General features: G+C 41.4%; 1 protein-coding gene across 1 annotated transcript in view; it reads right to left on the bottom strand.

Annotated features, from left to right (window-relative positions):
* Positions 1-1,106: 1,106 nt before the first annotated feature.
* The window catches only part of smad3a (SMAD family member 3a), a 30,731-nt gene continuing 12,190 nt past the window's right edge, over positions 1,107-19,647 (bottom strand). The window contains exons 2-8 of the mRNA XM_084066499.1: positions 11,734-11,927; positions 11,354-11,488; positions 10,155-10,280; positions 7,431-7,643; positions 6,510-6,647; positions 6,099-6,243; positions 1,107-4,127 (exon numbers count right to left, since the gene is read on the bottom strand). Coding sequence (XP_083922625.1) covers positions 4,004-4,127; positions 6,099-6,243; positions 6,510-6,647; positions 7,431-7,643; positions 10,155-10,280; positions 11,354-11,488; positions 11,734-11,927 — 1,075 coding nt within the window. The 3' untranslated portion in view covers positions 1,107-4,003. The remainder of the gene's footprint in view (positions 4,128-6,098; positions 6,244-6,509; positions 6,648-7,430; positions 7,644-10,154; positions 10,281-11,353; positions 11,489-11,733; positions 11,928-19,647) is intronic.

Here is a 19,647-nt window from a genome sequence, read left to right as displayed (position 1 = left end):
TAACCTAGTAACCCGGGGTGATCGGGCCTTCGCCGTCCGGGCACCGTGCCTCTGTTTAAGTCACTACTGTAAACCTACCTCTACATTACCTCTTTATATGACTGTACACACCCTAATGTTATCTGTTTAATCAAACTGTTTTTCTATTTTTTGTTTTGCTTTGGTTTTTTTTAACCTTGCTCTGTTCAGCACTTTGTAATTTTGTTTGGAAAGTTGCTATACAAATAAAATTCATTATCATTATTCACTTCTTTTGTTGGGTCAGGTTCTAAAGACATCAAAGAGTGAACTAAAACCTGTCTGCATGTTCCCTTGATGCGAGTAGCCAAAATGTGTCACCAGAACGATGTGGTTTTCTGGAGAGCCTGACAGTCTGTGATGTCCCCCGTACCTTAGGGGCATCTGAACAAAGCATGCCATCATAATATTCAGGGACAGACAGCAACAGAACAATCGGATGTGGTTTTCATTAGTCTGTAACTTAGCAATGTGTTAAGAAACAAGTGCACGTCGGCAGTGGGTAATTAGGGTAACTTTTGGTCTGCTGCTTAGTGGCATATTAGACACTGAGAAAAAATCTAAACGCTACAGAGGGAAACACAATGGGGATTCTGAACTTGAGGTCTTTAAATGCCAGTTAAAATTAATTGAAGGGGCTCTCCAAGTTGCCTATGTACGAGTTCCAGAGTAGCTATTAATTTCATCAGGTTCAAGTTATTTTTTATGAGTTGCTTGGTTGAGGATTTGCTTAATATAAAACATTTGGCTAAGAATTTGATTGAATGCAACAAGAACAGCCTTTTCCTAAATTACAAAGAAAAGGTTTATTTGAATTATTACAGTGAAATTCATAGTGTGTGTATATACATACATACATACATACATACATACATACATACATACATACATACATACATACATATATATACATATATATATATATATACATACACACACACACACACACACACACATACATATGTATATACATATACTGTATATACACATATATGCTGTATATATATATATATACATACATACATACATATATATATAAATATTATTATTTTTTCCTTTGATTTGATGATTTGACATCTTGACTCCAGTACCGCCACAAGATATGAGATTTTATTTATAGACCAACAATAAGAAACAAAAAATGCAATGTATAACAACAATTTATGGGCATATCATTTTTATACAGAACACATCTAATAGAGCATTTCGTAACACAAAAGCACAAATCACAACGAATGTGCGCAAATTACAGTCAATTTAGTCAAAAGAGAAAAATACACAAGCACTTTTACTTGAAGAGTATACAAAAAAGAAAAAGAGAAACCGAACAATAAAACTGCCTGCAAAAAAATCTGTACTGGATAAATGAAATAACAATTGGATTAAAAAAGGCCAATGACATGCGATTAGAAGTATACTCGCATAGAAACTTGGGACATCTTTATAAAGAACTCTCTTGTTTCAGATAGGTAGATACTACTTTTTCTGAAACTATCTGTACGTATGCGGCAGTACACTTTGAGGGTTACTGTCATCATAGTCAAACAGTAATAAACCTAAGCAGAATGTTAAAGCTTAGCACCATTGGGCTAGCAATAACATTATAGTAACCATAATACCCGCTCTGTGACACTGTCATGTTAAATACTTGGGGTGGGCACTGGAAGGAATCCCATTTGCAGTCAGACACGTTTTTAAACATGGCACTAAAGTGAACCGTTACTTCACCTTCCAATGTTGTGCAGCAATGGGTCTTTAAATGTTAATCAAAGTCTTGCTTCCTCCCTTTTGTTCATCTGCTTCCAAAACCATTAACCGTATAAAAGGAAATGGTTGCCTATAAACATGTATAATCTGTCCATGTACATGCAATTAAAAATGATGGGTAGAATTACCATAATGTACATACCCATATCCATTTTAAACATTTCCCTTTGTAAAAAAAAAAGGAAAAAAATCTTTATCAAAACTGCCTCACATGTAGAAAAATACAAGTTCAGACCCCAGATCTGCCTGCAGTATGTGTTGTGTTGCTAAACACTGGGGGCAGATACCATCCAGCATGTTATCCCCCTTCAAGTCCTACAAAAATAACGGGTAGCAAAATACTCCACAATCTAAAACCTCATGGAAAATAAGGACACCACTGTCCCTCGTAATGAGCTATGTACATAATTGAGCTTGTTTTCCAGAACCTGAGTGCTTAAAAAGTCGATCAATGACAGAAAATAATGGCAATATGTTACAGAATGCTGAACGGCACTCTGCTTCTGAAGGACATGCACATGTGGCTGACTGAACGTTATGTTAAATAAACACAATTCCAGAACTATGTGGGGTGCTGTAAATGTCTGCTGTAGGTGTATTGTTAAATACTATTCTACTTACAAGCACAGCACAAATGTGGGGTAACGCAAATTGGCAAAGCACTCCTGTACTCACTACAGGATATCAGTATCACAAGAGTCGAGCACTAGTCCAGCTATGTACCATCGATAACTATTAATTGTGAATTATCACCTGATCATATTCATACATTATGTAATATCAGTGGAATAAACAGGCATATCCTCTTTCTGATGTTATATGATGTCATAGTGTATTGCTGTATAACGGTTAACCTGAAGTAAAAACAATATCTCCTTCCTGAGCTCTACCCTGAACTATCAGACAGAGACATCTTGCCCGCAGTTCAAATCCACAGCACAATCAACTGTGCCACTGGCAGGCAGAAGATTTGACAATACAACCGATTAAAGACTTATTAAAAACGTTGTTTTTATAGAGTCGCACAACACTTGGCTGCCGAAGCATAAAGCTACGGTCAGACATGCACAAATTAAATATTATATTATTCGCCTTCCGTTCACTTCCATTCTATTCGAGCGAAAGGGCGCAATGCTCCCTGTGGTGAAGCAAATTTGCATCTTCTGCTTCACGTGGATTTCAACTTTGGTGACTCATGTGTGACCAAATCCACTCAAACATATCCGCTGAAATTGCAAACAACCTAATTTCCATGTGCATCACATTCTGCACTGCCCACATTCAGCATGAAAAAATATGGATTTTGCCTCGGCATGGGATGGTCATTCGCACATGCGACCATGCCCTAAATCAGGCTTGAGTGGGAATTAGTGGGCACTGGGCAGGTACTGTACATTACAAGTCCACAGCAGCTGGTCAAATGAACTCAACTGTCACTTGTTTTCCTCCTTTCATACACCAATATGTAATTGACAATATCTTATTTGTAAGAAACAAATATAAATGAGCACCTTAAAGTGTCCTTCAATGCTTGCAGCTTCCCTTCCTTCAAGCACCACTCATAAGTGATGGCTGAAGAGTATGTTTTGTTTTCCAGTAATTCGTACATTTTCAATCCATCTCATTGGGTCACATTTGAAAACATCTTCAGAACAGCTATTAAATGCCCGAACAGAGAAACAAATTCCACTAATGTGTTTAAAACGATCTTACACATGCTATACAAAATTACCCTATATATTTAAAAAATATAGAGTTGGGGGAAAACAACTACACATTTTTAGCATCTGTACAAAAAACAAGAAACATGAAAACAGCTTTGAGGAGAGAAAGAAAGTGAAAAATCTCTTGAATTTCTAAACCACACTGCTCCCATGCTACAGCGTATTTGGCACTTAAATGCCAAGTTTATAAAAAAAGAATTGCCATTAAAATATATATGGGAATACATGTGGAGACCATACGAACATGGCTCTGCTTTAATGCACTTGTCCCCTTTTGTCACAAACAACATGTATATAAAAAGTGCTACCAACAGTCGGTGGGGAAGAGGGCGTTAAGTTGCACATTGGAGGTTGTTGGCAGAGTTGAAGGGCTCATCTTCTCTCCAGACCTTTGCGGAGCTGCTCGTGTCTCTATCCAGTTTGTGAGTTGAGTTTTTAGTCTGTTTCACTCGATAGGGGATGTGGTTGTGGAAGTGGGTGGAGGAAACGTTTCCCTAGGACACACTGGAGCAGCGGATGCTGGGGGAGCCCATCTGTGTGAGCACCTTGTCGAGCCACTGCAGGGGGCCGTTGAGGTGCAGCTCAATCCAGCAGGGGGTGCTGGTCACCGTCTGCCGCCTGGGACACGAGGCGGGAGAACACATGGTTCAATAGTCACAACAACAAAGAAACACGCCCCCTCTTTGTACCGAGAACTAGTTTCTCCCTCAAACTATTTCTCTTAATCTTACTTTCCATTTTTTCTAGAACACTGACTGAACAGGTTTCAAAACCACACACCTCTTTAACAATTCGATAGTTCAGTGTAGGGAGAGAGAGTAGGGAAGTCACATGTAGCGAATCGATGACTCAATGTCAGGTCGCCCCATAGTCCAAGTGACACTCATGTTGTGCTGGGACGCACGCATGCTTCATGTGTGTGTCATAATTATGTACAAGCTAATGAATTGCAATATATTGAAGCGACATTACCAGGAGCTAACAGCATATAAATAAATGTTTTGTATTGCTAATAAACGTTAAATGTAATAAAAGATTATAATAATAAAATGGTACAGTCCATCTAAAGCAAAAAAGTGAAAAGTATATCATGTGGTCTAGAAAGAGACAGCATCAAATCCCTTGCTTTATTCCAAACTCTTTAAGCATTTAAAAACAGAACCACAAAGTACCACTAACATCTCCAAACAACTTAACATGAGTCCTCGGCGGACGAGATCATGGGCGGCACAGTAGGGCGAGAGAGTTAATGGCCCATCCAAAGCGTTTGAGCGAGTGAAAACAAAAAAACAGCATATGGGAGAGGGAATATAAGTGGATGGTTCCTTTGCACCTGGTGAGTGGTAATTATTTTCATGTGCCCTCTCAAGTGAGCATGATGTGAAAACGAACTACTACAACACAGAGGCAGAAAGGCACTAGATGAGTAAATTATTAGTCAAAGAGTTATTAGTCAAAGAGATCTGCTTGAAGGAGTCATACATATCAAGGAATTTACAAAATAATTGATTCAGCGGGTAGGAAAAGGGACAGAGCGAAAAATTGTGTCAGATCGTGAGAGAGAGGACAGAAAAGCACACACACACACACACACACACACACACACACACACACACACACACACACAGCGCTGGGGTTTCGCCTTTGTGGAAACCTCTGCTGAAAAGCCAACTTTCAACCAACCACTGCCTCGCACTGAGAAGGCCCTGGGGCCATTTTCTCTCTCCTGTCCTCTGTTTGCTACTATCAGGTGAGTCACGCTGGGTGGAAAAGAGGGAGGGAGAGCAGTGGGGGAAAGTCTGACATCTCTCTTTGACACAGCACATGTGTGTTTGTTTAAAAACAGTGGGCTGTGCTGGGCCAGGGCTGTTCTGCTGATGGGGTCTTGGCAGTGTGACGTACTGCAGAGTGCATGCAGATGCTTGGGAGAGAGTGGGTGGCTGGAGACTTTGGTATGAGATTCATGGTCAGTGTTGGTCTCTGCTGTCTGGTGAAACTCTGATCTCAAACAAAAGAGCTGCGACTGGACACAGAGCTGTCCCCCCTTAACTGGGGTGGGGTATAGTGGTAGTTCGTAACACACACAAACGTTCTCCACTCTATAATCATGATGACCCACTGCTGTTTTACATCTGAGATGTTTTTGGTAAAAATTGTGGGTGAATCTGGTTGTTAATCGCTGGCAACCATGATATAAAAGCAATAATGCACTCTAAGCTGTGACATATTGTGATTTATACCACACCTTTCTGTGTTTCATACCAGAAACACTGGTAGCCGTAGTATAATCACGATATACCACAGCCTTGAGAGTATTGTTGCTTAAATATTTAATTAGATGAGTTATCAGGTTAATATTTTTTGGGCAGTTAACTCTCATACTGTGAGAGACAGTAGAGACAGCTACCATTCATGCAGAGAGATCACTCTAAAGAAATGCAGAGAGAACACTAAAAGAGTGTAGAATATGAACTCGACAACAAGTCAGTTTAGCATATTTGGTGATCAAGTTTGATACTGTGAATTTTAATGGCCAGCTACCACTCCTGTCTCGCTGATGGATCAGTCTAAGCACTGTGCGTTGCTTACCTGTACTCGGCTCCCCAGCCCTTGACGAAGCTCATGCGGATGGTGCACATCCTGGTGAGCTGGTAGACGGCCTCAAAGCCCTGGTTGACCGACTGGGCCAGCAGGGCGGCAAACTCCTGGTTGTTGAAGATCTTCAGGTTACAACCTGAATGGATGGACCCAGAGACAATCGTTCAGCCTAACTAGTCCATAGTATACCCGCCATTTGCACCCACCGTCCATCCGGGCTATGGGACCGCAACCACTATTACAGATCCGATTCACAAAAATGCTAATAAACAGCTTAAATTTGGGAACCGCACTTTGAGAACCAATGCTTTAGACAGCAAGGATATAACCAAAGAGCGCACAAGGCATGAGAGAACCACTGTCTCTCTCTCTCTCTCTCTCTCCCTTCAGCCACATACATACCTGGTGGGATCTTGCAGACAGTGGCAGGGTGCCAGCCGTAGCGCTGGTTGCAGTTGGGGCTTTGGACAAAGATGGCACTGTCACTAAGACACTCAGCAAACACCTCACCGCCGATATAATACAGCCGCACTCCCCGGCCTCCAGGGAACAGAGACACAACACATTGATCCGTCAAATCACTACCATAAGACAGGATAACAACAGGAATTATAGTGTCATAGTTGGTTTTAGGCAGTAAAAGATGTGTATATCTCATATCGTATAAGGTGTACGCTTTGTTTTCGCCCAGTTGTGTGCCTGCATCTCAATGAGGGTTTACTTAGTTCACAGAATATAAGAATATGCAGTAAGGGAGTAAGTAAACAACCACACTGTGATTACAAACCAAAGAAATTATGTCGACTGTGAGTAGAGGCTAATTCATACTTTGCCCCCGCAGCCTTTTAAATATCACTCCATAAAAATTACTCATTTTCAACGTAAATGTTCAAGAGGAAGTAATCCATCAATTGGGGGGGCCCTTAATACCTTAGTTTCATTTGAAGATGCATTGGTTATGATGTCCATAACAATAAGAAGAAAAAGATAGGGCTCGCAACTCACTTTTGTGCTCCAGGTTTTATTCAAACAAACAGCTGTTTTGTTTGAATAAAACCTGGAGCCCAAAAGTGAGTTGCGAGCCCTATCTTTTTCTCATTATTACTGTTTTTACAGTTAAAGCTTAGCACCAAAAGAACTGAGGATGAGCGTTATTTGTTTTTTCTGCATAACAATAAGCACCCTTAGTTCTCCCAGCAAAGTAGGCGGGGCTTTGAACACTGAGGCACGGCGCTTATGACCTATCTGTATCATAGACATGTATGGTTTCTATATTATGCGAGTATTGTTTCTGGAAGCCATCGTGGAGGTGATGAGCCTTACCAATGTGTCTACGGGTGAGCTCCACAGCTGCATTGCGGTTGACGTTAGACAGCAGGCCCAAGCAGAAGCGCTCAGAGTTTGAGGGGTCCGTGAAGCCGTCCACCGTCAGTGAGGGCTGCGAAGCGTGGAAGGTCTCTCCCACCCGCTGGTTCAGCTCATAGTACGAAATGGAGCACCAGAAGGCCGGTTCACAGTACGTCACAGGCTGGAGATCTGAAGGGAAGAAAAGCCTGTTTGGTTACCAGGTCACCTTGATGAAGTGTGGCCAACTCAACTATAGTCACAGCCAGACAACAAGAGATCTCTGCCTGCCTAGCCATCATTTGGGGAAATCTAAATTCAATGTATGGGCTGTAACAGCGGAGAATGCTTACTCTCCCACTGTTTTGAAAACCAATTCTGATATCATTGCTCTAAAGTCTGTGCATTGGTTCTACAATGCAGTCTGTTTTTACATTTCGGAATTGTTTCCACCCCGTTCTAACCACTGCAATGAATTCAGATGTCACCAGGTAGGTGGAGATCTCTGATCATTTGGCTATGCAAGATAAACTTGACTATGTTTGACAGAACAGGATCAAAAGGTAAGGTACGGGATAGGTAAGGTACGAGAGTGTACGGTATAAAGTAGGGATGTAACAATATCATATTTTCAGGCTGATGCAGATATCCGATTATTCCACATCAATATCAGCCAATGCCGATACCGATTGTTACAAGAATTTTAGCCTAAAATGCAGGTACAACATTGATTATGTTTTTCAGATGGTCCTGTCGGTCTTGAGATAATCAAGTGGCATCAGGAGCACTTTAAGGACTTTAACAAAACAAGAACCCACAAAAGTGGAGCATCCGGTTCATGTATACAATCAGTTTCAAACATCAGCCGTAATAATATAATCATACCAAAACAGATTGTGCTTTTTAAAGCCCAAATTGGCCCAGACAATTGCATCTGATACTGTTATCAGTGTATCCCGAGAAGAGTAAAGAGTTGATCGTTCACAGTAGCTTGTAAGTGATATTTTTGTTGTCTGCAGTTGTGTATTGTACAATGACAATAATTTAAAATAATTTAAAAGACAAGATAAATTAAGCAGAATGGATTACATAAAAGGAGAATAATATAGTTCATTATAAGATAACATAATAGAGACCAGCATTTGGATGGAATAAAGAAATAGACAAATACATTGAGAAGGCAAAAAACTACAACAAAAAATGGATGGATAGAAAGGGAAAGGGTGATAAATAAAGCAAATATAATGAATTATAAAGGAACGGAATAGAGAGACAAGCATTTAGATGGGATAAAAGGAATAGAGGAATACAGTTGATTCCTGTTTAACTATGTTTTGTTGACCTCTTTTGTTATGGGCCCAGTATTTGTTACATTTATGAATTGAGTATTTTTATATTTGTGTTTAGTAATCAGAAAGAGAAATGATTTTAAAGAAACACCATCTGACTCCTTGTGTTTCTCTGGCCTACCAACTTAGTCTCTTACAGACCCAAAAATCTGGCATTGATTGGGCTTTAAAAACAATTAATATATGGAGAGCAAAGGGAGAAAAAGAGCGTGAATGTAGACAGCTGTGGAGAGGAAAGAAGGAAAAGAGGGAAGTGAGAGGAAAAAAGGGGGCGAAATGGAGAGCTGAAAAAAACCTAAAAGAAAACAGAAGACATTTACGTCACAAAATGTCAAACCCATACACCCAGTTTCCCAGAAGCCCAAACGAGACAAAATGTGGAAACTCAACCCTCACTAGAGGGACACTAGAGCCAAAAATGGTCAAATTACATGCTTATCCATAATAGCTTTCGGTAAATTCAACACTGGTTCTGGTATAAAAAAAAGGGGGGGGGTGGAGAAAAAAAAGAAAACTAAAAAAAAAAAAATTGTCCTTGGCTTTGAAGTCCAGTTCTGTGCTCCGTGGACAGCAGAGCCATGTGAAGCTGCTATTTATTATTTCACTCGGTTGCTTGGCGGCGAAGCCCCCCGGTGATTTTCCGTTCTGATACAATAAGCGGAGGATATTATTATTGATGTTAGTGTGAGCTGACTGGTGTCTTGTCCCCATTCGGAAAGGGAGCAGGGAGGAGGGAAAACAATGGCTTCTTTCACCCACAGCTTCCCATTACAAAAATGGAGTGTGTTCCTCAGAGAAGGAGAGAGGGAGTGTTCACATAGGAGAGAGGTGGCAGTGGATCACTCATCAGTTAACCACTTGAACCCCAACATCCCTATACTGGGGGGGGAACATTCGCCAAAAATAGCTGATCTATAAGCTCACAACGCAGCACATTGTGACATGTGAGCTTGTAGATTGGCTATTTTTGGAGAGATTTGGTGTAGAGGGAAAAAGAGCACAGCAGCACACCAAGTATAGACACAACTCATGTCCAGTTTACTAAGTATAGAGGGTAGACAGCAGTGGAGAAGAAAGAAGGTAGGTGGTTAACTAAGGTGAAATGTGGAAATGTGCACCCACGCACACTGAACGCATGTACCATGTACGCACTATACACAGGAATGCTCAAGCACATGTCGTCCACATTTTTGGTCTCCTGTGACAACGCCAAACACAAACACACAGTAAAATCCTCGATGTTAATTTAAATGTGCACAAACATTTGTACACTCAGTTACGATAACACTGAGGATTCTACTGTGCACACACACACACACACACACACACACACACACACACATTCAGTCCTTACCCATGTTGTTATGTGTGGGGGAGACAGGGTTTGGTGACAGGCTAGGGGAGCCTGTATCCATGCTGTGGTTCATCTGGTGATCGCTGGTCTCCCCATCTTCACTGAGGTAGCCTGGGGGCGGCGTTTCTGGAACACATACAAAGTACATAATGGTTACAAACAAAACAAAACCACGGCACATCAAGTATTCGCTAAGATATATGTAATCAATCAAACGTTCCGTATAGCCGCAACAGATCCTACCAAGGGGAGCTAGTTTCCAAGAACCTATTATCACAAATTAGGTGGGGTATAGATTCAAGGTTCAGTTTATTTGTCATTTACATGCTTACACATGAAAATGAACATCGTACTCAGGACCGGCAGTGTACTGTTATCGTTACCTATCCACTTCGTGACTTGTGGCACATAAGGCCTTCACAGAGCGCTTCCACTTTTCACCAGCAGTGTACAGTAAATCTAAAATAAACTAACAACAAATCATTTAGGGTTTGGTACAAGCAGAGTGACTGTGTCCGACTTTTGTGAAACACTGATTATAGTAAAGGTTCATAGTGATCCACTAGAGCACTGTTTGGGTCGCAGACCAATTTGTATGGGTCGCAAGTAAATATCCCCTTTTTTTGTTTCCTACATTAAAGATTATAATTTATTTTTAATAATCACAACTTTATCAATTAAAAACAATTCCAATATCTTTCAAAAGTATTTCATAAATAGAATAAAAAAAATCAAATAATATACACATTTTTGTTAAAGTTTAAGTAGTAGCGAAAATAGCAGATCCACAAGCTCGTTGCCATTTTCACTAGTTTGGGACGGGTCCCGGGCAAACGTCTAATTTCTCTTTTGGGCCTTGAGCTAAAAGGTATGGGAACCACTGCACCAGAGCAGGGTAGAGCATAGAATAGGAGATCATAGGAGATCATAGGAGACGAGAGGAGAGGAGAGGCAAGCACTCTCAGTGAGCTGTGTGACTCATGATGTAGCCCAGAGGTTTATATCACTCAAAGTCCCAGGTGTCTGAGTGCTTGAGCGTTCACCTTGTCGCTGCAAATGTTTTATGTTGAACGTCTTCTCAGACTGACAGCTCTGACTCTCAGAGCCTTGAGGTCTGAGTAGCTGTCTGAAAGGAAAGTACACAGTAATATCCCGAGTGTTAAATAGGACACTCTGGATTTTGCAGTTGATGCTGTTACCTGGTATGTAGTTGCTCTGGGGCTCAATGCCAGCTGGGAAGTTGGTGTTCTCAGGGATCGAATGGCTGTAGTCATCCAGAGGTGGGAACTCGCTGGGGATCTCTGTGTGTCTGGGCACCAGCACCGGTGGCAAGACTGCAAATGCACGTACACACACAACAAGCACATCAGAGCCTCACACCAAGTGTTCCTCTAACCAGAATATCACATGTAAGAATTTGTAAACAAAAACTGGCCTGGACTTCTCTAAACAGACTCAACTCTGGATCTTGCCTTTTAACCACTTAAACTCTATATACACTTTGTTGAATGTCCAGAATAGGGATGCTAGGGTTCATGTGGTTAGAAATGGCTAAATAAAGGAGTGGGAAAGGCTGTACCTGGGGTCTCCACCCTCTGGTAGTGGTAGGGGTTGACGCACACTTCGTCCTTCTTGGTGTGGAAGGCGTATTCGCACAGCTCCACCGCCCGCAACTCGTGGTGTGACTGCAGGTCGGGCCAGCGCCACAGGCGGCAGTAGATGACATGGGGCAAGCCCTTTCTGTGGGACACCTGCAGGCGGCCATCCAGAGACCTGGGGGACAGAAGGAATATGCAGGGAAATTCATTCAATTGAATTTTAGACAACTTTGTTTATCATTGAAGGACAATGCCGGAGGAATGAATAATGTGGTTCATTAACACATATAACCGATGACAGTGTATCATATCTTGACATCTTCTAAATACTATATACCCATTCATTATCAGTATCCAAACATTTGACATACCCTTTAAGACATGAGATACTGAGTGTGGGTGTGTGTAATTTTGTTAATGCGAACAGGCAAGGTCTCGGTCACTGTCTTGTTATTGGGGAGGGGGGTGTCTAAAAATAGAGGCGTTGATGGGATTACCACTTTCAAAACAGGAAGTTTCAAAAAGAAGAAGTTGCATACTGGAAACAACCCTGAGAACATGTATCATGGTGGGCTTAAGAAAAACATACAGATAAAAGCAATTCTGGCCAGCAAGTAGCACTAGTATTACATAATAGTATACAATTCATTTTGCAACAGATGAATATGAAGACTGATTGGTGTACAGCTGTAGTAATGACTTGGAATAGGCCTACAGGATAGTAATGAATGGAGACCGGTTGCTTTACAAGCTTTGAAATCACTGAACCATTAAAATAAAATCCCTCTTTCATGAACGAGGGGCAGCGACCACAGACATGTGTGCACACGTGAGTACAGAGTAAGGGTCAAAGGCTTAGGCTAAAGCCCTTTGGAAGGACAAATGTCAGTGCTCAGATGAAAGCAAGGACTTCTACTAGCCAACTGGTGAGGGCTCACTGGTGCTGTGCCATCTGGGTCAACCATTGTGTGTCCAGCAGGGAAAGCATGGCATTTACATTTTTCATCGTAGCAGCATTCACTGTCTTTGTATTATTAAAAGTGAGTGAGAGGAGGCTATTTAGCTGTAAATCAATGAAAGAATGTGCATGCAAGCATATAACAACACCCACTCAGAAAAGAAACATTTTGCAGCTTATGATTGCATTTTTTTGCATTTGCACCAAGCAGATTTATACTTACAGCACGACTATGTCATACGATCTGAATAATAAGAAATCTAATGATGTAAGCATAACTAGGCCTCATATAATCCAAAAGGGCAACACATTATAGTACTTGTACGATTTTATGTATTTATTCCATTATTCTTGTCACAGCAACCCAAAAGTTTGCCACGCTACTCCTTCCACAGTTTTGCTGGCACACACACAAGCTACATATCAAAATCGCTGCGCTTGCATTTTGCTAAGCGATATGTTATCACCATACTATCATCATCATTATACTATAATTCATACTATAATTCTACAAAGCTCTGTCCCCATCTGTGTGTCCCCAAAACTCTTCTGCCCGGTTCTCCTCAGTGGCTGGAGCAATTGATCTGCATTTGCACACAGCCATTGACCATTACCATTTGCACGGAACAGCTAAGCCCGTTTTTCACTTTCCCCGAATGTCAGCTGTTTATTAGCGTTTTGTGTTAACTGGCTCCCGGGTTGCCAAATCATGTGCGTGCAACAAGCACCGGTGTTGCCACATCCGTGAAACAAGCGGACCATGACACACTTTGGGTGCTCATCGCCCGACGGGTATGGTCAAGTATAGGTATAATATATATATATATATATATATATATATATATATATATATATATATATATATATATATATATATATATATATATATATATATATATATATATATATATATATATATATATATATATATAGTATAGTTATTTATATTAATTTATTAGTGAATACCTTTTCCCATTGACTTGGATTGGAACTCCCATTCAAGTATTTTTCTCTCTGAAACTGTAAGGGCTACAGTTGCCACACTTGGTAGAGAGGTTCACAGTCCAGAGGCATAGGCAGGAACAAATAATGACACCAGTCGGCCTCATGGTGGCGTTATAACCACTTTATGTATAGGCCACGCCCATTTGTGTCAAACAAGATTTTACGGCATTTAACATTTTATTCAAAACACACTTTTTGCTCCTCCTCCTACAGATCTTATCCAAATCTTTTAAAAAGTAGCACAGGTGATCTCTGGGCCCATGTGATAAAACCACATCACACAGAACTTTGATAGTCCATACCGCTCGGCCGTAATTGGCTTCCGAAGTTAGTGGAAGGGGCCTATTTTACAAAGAAAATCCAGAAATCATGAACAAAATGTCCAATGAACCCCAATTTGTAATTACATGTCAAGGGTGGTGGAATCAACGCAGTGGCAAAAGCAATTTACCCACAGGGCCGCCACAAACAAATGGAAAAGTAACCATTTGTTGCAAAAACATGATTTTTAGGGGATCATTGTCCTCCAAATGACGATGTGACAATGTAAAGGGCTTGCAAAATTATTGGGAGGGGCCTATTTCTTAAAAACAAAACGCCATATATCATGAAGGCAGGATCCGATCAGCACCAAATTTGAATCTTATGTTGCTTGGCCTCTAATGCAATGCCTCCCAGTGGATTCCTCGGAGTCCCGACGGCATCAGTGTGATCAAGGCAACAACACTTGCAATTTCCCCAAATGTCTCCTTTTCAATGCTCCACCGAAAGAGTTTGTGAGTGAAAGTTGCTAAAGAACATTTTGCACTCAGCCAAGGTCGTTCATTCACTTAAAGACACCCCCGCAACAGATTCACTCCACCAGAAATTGATGCGTAAAGTTTTATATTGCTGTAATGAAAAGCAGCATGACCATTCCTAGCAGAGCCAGCAAATGAACATACATGTATTAAATATTCACATGCCAAAGTGTCTCACATAAAAACTACTGAAACATTTTCCTTCAAGTGTTTAAGAAGCAACGCATCACAACAGCAACACACAAAACAATAAGGTGAAAGAGACAAGTCCAGACACTATACTCTCTTCAATCAGAACGACCCGTTTTATTACAGAGGTTTATGACTTGAGAGTGTTGAGGGGTGGAAGTTCTGGGAAACGCCCCCATGGCAGGAAAAACCATTCCTCCCCATTCAACCAAGCCCCAGTCTGTAGTGGCTAAACTTGGCTTGGGTATCATCCCCATTTAATATTGTTTAGGAGAGCCGGTAGCCGTACCCCAGCTGACTAACTCAGATTCTTCAAATATGCTCCAGGAGTATTTAGAGTGCTTCGGCTATGTGCAGCATGGGGAAGCAGCAGGAGGGGGGGGGGGATAACGCTGACCCCAAATACCCTGCAATGCTGGCGCGTGTGTGTGTGTGTGTGTGTGTGTGTGTGTGTGTGTGTGTGTGTTTGTGTGTGTGTGTGTGTGTGTGTTGTTGACTGACTAGCTGGGAGGGTAGAGATGGCCAAATCGGTTGTTCAGGCCTGTTCTAGACCATGACCTCCAAGAATCCAAGCCAACTGTTTCATCTCCTCTATAGAGCAGCAGAGAAAGGGGCAAACAAAATAGTGTTTTCAACTCCCATTGACCCCTTTTCAGTTGAAAAGTCGTCATTTGCTGAAGTTAGGCCGAACATTATGTCCCTCCAAAATGAACCGAAACATTCCTGCCGCCTTCACCCGTTGTTACACTATCGTTTTTTTCCCCAGTGCCTGAGTCTGGATAAAACTCTCTTAGCCAACCGGGACTCAGTTCTGGCCCATCCTGAGTTTCTTTCCAGTGTGGGAGGGAGCTGAGGCCCTTCGAGTTCCCTCGTCATAAAACGGTCAGAGTGGAATTGATGTCCAAAATGGATGGGACAAATTGGTATTGATTTTTGCTACGGGGGAAATTAAGTGAATGTCTATTGTGTTCCATGGCCCAAAGCAGAAGCTGACCCTGACCTTAATCAACACCCCACCCACCACCACCATATCCATACACAAGTCTGTGTCTGTGTCTGTGTGTGTGTGTGTGTGTGTGTGTGTGTGTGTGTGTGTGTGTGTGTGTGTGTGTGTGTGTGTGTGTGTGTGTGTGTGTGTGTGTGTGTGTGTGTGTGAGTGAGTGAGAGAGAGAGAGTGAGACAGAAAGAGAGAAGGAGAGAGAGAGAGAGTGAGACAGAAAGAGAGAAGGAGAGAGAGAGAGAGAGATTCAGCAGTACATGGCATGCATGGTGATTAAAACAAGATTCCCAGATAATGCCACTTGATATAAAGGGGCGTTGGGATGGGGAACTGGTTCTAACATTACTCAGGATGGTTGAGTTGATTATGTGAGCGAGTGTGGAACAGAGACAGACTCCAATATCTGCAAATATGCCTATGTGTGTGTTAGGTTGACTCATAAAACAGACTCTGACAAGCCCAGACTGGGCTTCAGCAGTCTCAGGGGGCTAAACAAACACTTGGAGGCATGCGCATGTGTGTGTGTGTGTGTGTGTGTGTGTGTGTGTGTGTGTGTGTGTGTGTGTGTGTGTGTGTGTGTTCTATTTAGAATGTCAACACACTGAAAAAGGAACACAACAAACAGAGATAGACTTCTTGCACCTTAATGTCTATATCATGTACAGTATATATACCTAAGGCAAAGTTAAAACAGGGTATGCAAGTGCCGAGACTATGCAAACGTCAGAACGTCTAGTGCATTTAAGTAGAACATTGTGTGTGTACAAAATAAATGTACAAATAAGATGGCGGGTGGGGGCTAGACAAAGCAGGGCGAGAGATAAAGGAAGGGGACAGAGCTGCAGGACAAAGGGGATGACAGACTGTCTCAATAGTTCAGGGCAGCTCAGAGTGTCTGTGGCTGCACCCCCCCCCCCACCCCCAATCCTAAAAGGCACCCCCTCTCCGTCTGTCTCCCTATTTGGACAGCCCACTCCAAAAACTGAGTGAGACTGGGGGCTGGAATGGGTCTATGTGCCCCTCATAAAACTCAGTGGCCACTGGCCAGTCTGTCTATCTACTGCCATTTGGGGCTGCAGTAGTGCACAACTTCTGTTTTTTGGTGGCAGGATGCCGTCTTTCAAAAACACCAAAGCTGGTAATGGCGTCTATTGCCCTTTTGGCAGGGCCGTCATAAAGCAGTGAAAAGGAGATCATTCTTCATGTGGCCCCAGACTACATGGAAGCCCACAATATTAATGTCATTGGAAATTTCACCGCTGGAAGAATCTGCAGTTACTCAAAGTTAACACTATGTGTAGGGGGGAAGTGTATTCATATTTTAAATTGGTGCCCTATGACCGGGAAAAACATTATGCAGTCATTAACATTCAGTCATGTTCCTCTGGAATGCGTTCGACTGCATTACTCCAACTACCAGCATGCTGTGCGCACCGCCATTCCAAAAGCTCCTCCTACAAATTTCCTCCCACGTGGGAAGTTCTTCCCTTTGCATACAATAATAAACATCGCTATAAGTGCAGTTTGGTATGCTACTATATTCAACATTACTACTGAACTGATCAAGGTGTAAAACTGTGTTGTAAAGTATTGGATTGCAAAGTATTCACGTCAAAACTGGAGGACTGAATGGAACATGTGAGGGAGACAGCAACTTGCTGTGTCTGTTATGTTGCTAAGAACACTACATGATGAAGTAGCTGGACCCTCGCCAGCAACAGAGGTAATAAACTGCTGTTCTGTTGATTCTGTACTTGTTATTTATCCTTGCACAGAATACTAAGTAGTGTTCATAGAGGTGCAACTCACACCAGTCCTTTTAGAGGTGCCGGCCAACGGTAAAACACAAAAGAGTTGCTGCACACTCTTAAGGCCCGTTCAAAGTCCCTAGGTGGGTCTGAAACGTGCGTCAGGGGGTGAGGGATTCCGTCCGTTCTTTACGGACAGATGCATGGTCGCTCACGTTAGTTAGTTTTTTTTTGTTTTTTTTTTAAGTGTACAGGCGTAATACACCTATTCATCCACTAGATGGCAGTTGTGAGAGTATATACCGTACCCATAATGTTCCCATAAGCGACTTTGACAAAAATTAAGTCAAGCTTCAGTTTAGTATTCACTGTGTACGTTTAAAAGTAATTGAAAGTAATGGAACATTACCAAATGGCATACCATTTATTTACTGTTCTAGATTCTAATAAATAAGGTAAGATATAAATTATAATATTATAAAACCTACATTAACCACTTTAGCCCTATTTTATACCTAGGTTATTTGAAAATAGCCGATCTACAAGCTCTACAAGCCCGTGTCTCGATGTGACGCATTGTGAGCTTGTAGATCTTCTATTTTCAAACATTAGTACTTTTACTTTTGGTACTTTAAGTACATTTTGATACCAATACTTTTGTACTTTTATTCAAGTAAATTTTGAATTTGGTACTTTTACTTGTAACAGAGTACTTCTACATTGCAGTATTGATACTTTTACTTAAGTACAACATTTGAGTACTTTTCCCATCACTGTACATAAGTGACAAAGATACAGTTCATAGTCGCTTCTTTTGGGCTTGTTTTCATAGACAGGGTTGCTTATTTCTTTCACAAAACCTGGCAACACTGACCAGGAAGTGCTTTCCATCGTATTGTTTACATTGGATCACAGCATCCAACAGTAATAGTTTAATAATGATGGGAAAAATATAAGTTGCACTTACAGAAACAAACATAAATAGGAGCAACACTACTACTACACTACTTGTGTCGCACCGAAAATAATGTTTTACCGCTACGTGCGGCATCAGGGACTTGCGCAACATGGCCGTTCGACAAACTTTTTGGAGAAAGAGGGCCCAAGGAAAACTTTTTTTCCCTTATACTGCCAACGGTCGCCAATGGTACTACCACCAACGTGCACGTCGGCCTGACGGTGAATGTCAAAAACGACAACGTAAGGAGCGCCAGCGCTCCTTACGTATCCTTACGTCCGACTATAAATTATACTTTAGCTGTCGATGCAATTTTTATCCAAGACAGGAGAACAGCGATTCTGCCTTCTTCAGGGTGAAAATTGCATCGACAGTTACGAGAGTGTGCGGCCGCCGGCTACTTGTGTTTTTACACTACACTAAGTAAACAGTAACACAACTCTATACGAATCGTGAAATATCTGACGTTAGGTTAGCGTGACCTTGTTTGATGCCTACATACAGTATGCCTACAGCACATGTTGATTTTACTGTGCTGTCCTTTTCAGAGCCAACAAGTGAGTGAGACAAGACATACATTCGCTGGGACACTGGCTCGGATACTGAAGGATATCTCACCAAAGTATTGTAATAAAAACACTTATTTTTTTCACCGTCATTCTTTATTTCTGCAGATATATGGGGGAGTTTAATGCAGGATGCAGAGCTTTTACTGTATGTAATTGTGATTACTAACACCATACATTTCATAAGCAGGTGATTGTAAAGTAAGTTACACGTTTCTCTGTCATTTTCCTTCAGTCATTTCAGAGTTACAGATATAAGCCACACTACTGTGTTTGGCCTAAACTTCCTGTAAAACACAGTAAACATGCTGATTATGTCATTTTAATGCTGAAATACCATTTTTCCTTTAAACATGAATAGTTTTGGTACAACTGAGACATATGCCTTCATTGATGTGTGAGATAAAAACAAATAGGTCTGAGGTCAATTCATTTCACCAACTAACCGAAGACAGCTGACTGATGCGCTACATATTACTACAGGTAGTATCATACACAGTCTATTAAATGCTGCTTTTATTTGTAAGGTGCTAGCTATATCAAGACTAACATTTTGGTGCCAGGAGCATCTTCACCAGTTGTTAGTCCTGATATAGCATAGCACCTTACAAATAAAACAGGCATTTAGTAATGCTCCCTCATTCCTTTTGTCTCTGCTCCAGAGAGGCCCT

Source organism: Gymnoscopelus microlampas, assembly GCF_963454915.1.
Source record: "Gymnoscopelus microlampas genome assembly, chromosome: 1".
Classification (NCBI taxonomy): Eukaryota; Metazoa; Chordata; class Actinopteri; order Myctophiformes; family Myctophidae; genus Gymnoscopelus; species Gymnoscopelus microlampas.
This window is presented reverse-complemented; position numbering and strand designations above follow the sequence as displayed.